The sequence below is a fragment of the Helobdella robusta genome, assembly GCF_000326865.2.
Source record: "Helobdella robusta unplaced genomic scaffold HELROscaffold_17, whole genome shotgun sequence".
Taxonomy (NCBI): domain Eukaryota; kingdom Metazoa; phylum Annelida; class Clitellata; order Rhynchobdellida; family Glossiphoniidae; genus Helobdella; species Helobdella robusta.
Window position 1 is genome coordinate 892988 of NW_008703942.1, and position 3464 is coordinate 896451.

General features: G+C 32.4%; 1 protein-coding gene across 1 annotated transcript; it reads left to right on the plus strand.

The window, feature by feature from the left end:
• Positions 1-465: 465 nt before the first annotated feature.
• On the plus strand, positions 466-1786 carry HELRODRAFT_75866 (hypothetical protein; the record flags this gene model as incomplete). Its single annotated transcript, XM_009015909.1, has 4 exons — positions 466-613; positions 786-953; positions 1489-1575; positions 1746-1786. Coding segments are annotated over 4 exons (444 nt in total), but the record flags the coding sequence as incomplete, so codon positions are not given.
• Between the last annotated feature and the right edge of the window lie 1678 nt (positions 1787-3464).

Genomic DNA, 3464 nt, shown 5'->3' on the forward strand with positions numbered 1-3464 from the left:
CACCAGATATTTTGCTTACATATTTGAAATCGCTTTTAAACCAGTTTCAAAACAAGTTTGATGCAACTCGGGTGGAAAAATTAATATTTATTCGATTAATTCGATTGCACGATATTTTTTTATATTTTCTTATGTGGAATTATTTGGTCTTTACTACAAAAATTAAAAAATAGATAAACTAGATAAAAAATAAAAAACTTTTTGCAAATTTTGAATGAAAACAATGCAAAATGAACAGGCGAAGGATAAGGCAGCAACTGCAGATGTTGTATAATTTTCAAGAACGTTATAAGGGCAACATCATGGACATTGATAACAAATCAAAATTAGGATGAAACGGATAAGAAACTTTGAAATATATTAGATTTTAATAAAAATGAATGACAGTCTAATGTAATAAATGTATTAAAATTAAACCATTTAAATTGTCTGCAAGCATTCAATAATTTTAAAATGTCGTGAACAGATGTACGTGAAGTCTTTGACTTGTTCGATTTCTGGGATGGTAGGGATGGTATGGTTGACGGTGCGAAGGTTGGTGACTTTTTGAGGTGCTGTGGACTCAACCCAACAAACCATGTTGTCAGCTCAAATGGAGGAACACAAAAATTCGGTAATATTATTTGCTATTATGCCGAAATATCCATGTTTAGTTTTGTTTCTAACATTTACAATAGTAGCTACGGAAAAACTTATTTGAAAATGTCAACCAAAATTAAAAACTTTGTAGTAGGTGGGTTCAGATTTGCCTAGGTTAGTTAAAATTTTGATAAACTCCTTGCCAGGTGAGAAACAGTACAAATTCGAAGAAATCCTGCCGATCTACAAAAATGTGAGCAGTGAAGCTGAAGCTGGAACATTTGCCGACTTCATTGAAGCTTTCAAAACTTTCGACAGAGAGGGCCAAGGATCCATTGCCGCTGCTGAACTTAGACTTGTTCTCTCAAATTTGGGTTAGTTAGCTCTGCTTCTTTTTAACCTTTTTTAATTCTTTTCAAGGCAAACCCTTTTATTTTCAATATCCGTAAGCTGCTTAAAAAATTAAGGTTTATAAATGAGCAAGTCGATTTAAAAATTACAAGAGTCGTTGTAATGAATTTGCATTATAAAAAATCGTTCCAAATACCCACGCTCTGTTTTATTTTTTTACGCAGCATTGACAGGCGCAGAACCGCTTACATATATATCATTTCTTACTAAGTTGCAGTTAAACCTTTTGGCTACAGTACAAACCACAACACATGGTGTATACATAAATCTTCGTGTAGGCGCTCGCAATCATCGCATCATACATCAAATTTTGAGCAAAAATCCTTCAAACCTGGTCATCGCTCGATAGCAAAGAAGCGAGACATTCCCTACGGTCTGAACCAACCGAACAACCCTAAATCAAAAGAAAAATTAACTAAACAAGCAAATATGCGAAAATTTCACAATGCTTTATCCATATATCTTAATAAAAGAATGGCATATAAATAAAATTTTCAGGTGAAAAGTTGACTGATGCTGATGTGGAACAAATCTTCAAGTTCACGGGCACGGAAGAGGATATTGATGGCAACCTCAAATATGAAGGTAACTGACTCATCTGCTTGTCTCCGCTTAAAATAATAATACTGTTAAAGTTCAATCATAATAATAATATTATTTTCATTATTACATAATTTTATAATTTTTTAAATTATTTCATTTATTTAAAATTTTAATTTTAGTACACATTGCTTAATGTAGTTTTATTTTTTCAGAATTCATCAAAAAAATCATGGCTGGCCCAGATGCCAAGTAGAGCTGATTTGAGATATGATGTGTATTGAATGTTCATTTTGAATTGTGTTTCATGTCACTAATCATTTTAATTATCTAACTTCAAAGCAATAATGTAGTGAAATAAAGTATTTCCATCACGTTCATTTAAATAAAACTGGTCTTAAAAGGTTTGATGTGTTATCCTTGGTTTTCAAGTTTTCAATTTATATGAATGGCAAAAGTTAAGATTGTTTAAATCTGAAACGCTATAATGTTAACATTTTCAATTACGATCAAACATTCACAATTCAGGCAATTGGATCATTAAAATTATTAAAAAATTTTAATCATTTTAATAATTTTCTGGAGTGAAAAATTTTTAAAAATTTTAAACACTAAAAAGTTTTATTATTAACCTGGCAGGCAATGATGGCAGTTATTTACTTTTTCCGTTTATTTTTACTTATTTTAAAGATTACTAATTATATTGTATTTAGAAACGTTGTCAAATGTAAGACTATGCTACCATGTTGGCATTATGAAGGAATAAAATGATTTGATTGCTGTTTATGACTTAATGAATCAACCAACTTAATGTTTAACCAAGCGAGCGTTTGTGTTAAAAAATTTCAGAAATGAACACAATGGACATGATGCAAAGAATTTTATAATTTCAAAAAATCATCAAAATTAACTTAAGCAAAAATGTTACTTTTGAAATATCATCCATAGTGGCGCCTACTTTGGGAAAAAAATTTGTGGAAAGGGAGAATGTAAGTAAACTTCAAACTATTGGTAATAAAGATGAATTACAGAATTACCGTCCGATTTCAAATTTTTGTTTTATATCTGAAATTGTTGAACGTGTGTTGGTGATTCAACATTCAAGATATTTAGATTTGAACTGCCTGATGCCTGTCAACCAATCAGGCTATAGACGGCACATGTTTTGTTAGGGATATACAAAGCCGTTGATGAACAAAAGACTTCACTCTTGTCATTCTTTGACATGAGTGCCGCGTTTGACTGTGTGGCCACCAAATCCTGCTGGATAGACTATGGTATGATTATGGGGTAACCTGTGTTCCAGCCGCATGGTTCAGATCCTAATTACATGGACGAACACAGGTGATACTTTTTAATAATAAACTATCTGGTGTCGGTGCAATTTCATCTGATGTTCCGCAGGGTTCAGTTTTGGGACCTATTTTGTTTATGCTATATACATCGAAAATTTTGAGGTTCATTGAAGCTAGTGGTTTTAAACGTTATGCCTATGCGGATGATATTCAAGTAATACTCACGAGCAAACCAGAATTGCTGGAAAACGAGGTTCAGAGGTTGGTTAAATGTTTGTCGGATATTGATACGTGGATGTCAAAAAACAGGTTAAAATTGAATCAGTGTAAAACCAAGTTTTTGCCATTAGGTACACGGTGGCAATTGGCTAAGATTAGTATAAATTCAGTATATGTCGGTGGTCAGCATATAGAATTTTCTGAACATGCCATTAACCTGGGCGTTGATTTGGATTCAAAATTGTCCATGAAAAATCATTTGAGAATGATTTTATCATCATGTGCACATTAACTTCATAGACTATATCGTATTCGCAAATATTTGGCTGAAACTACTGCACGTACCCTGGTACATGCATTCATTCATGCCCGGGTTGATTATTGTAACAGTCTGTTCTACGGTTTACCTGATAAATAAAT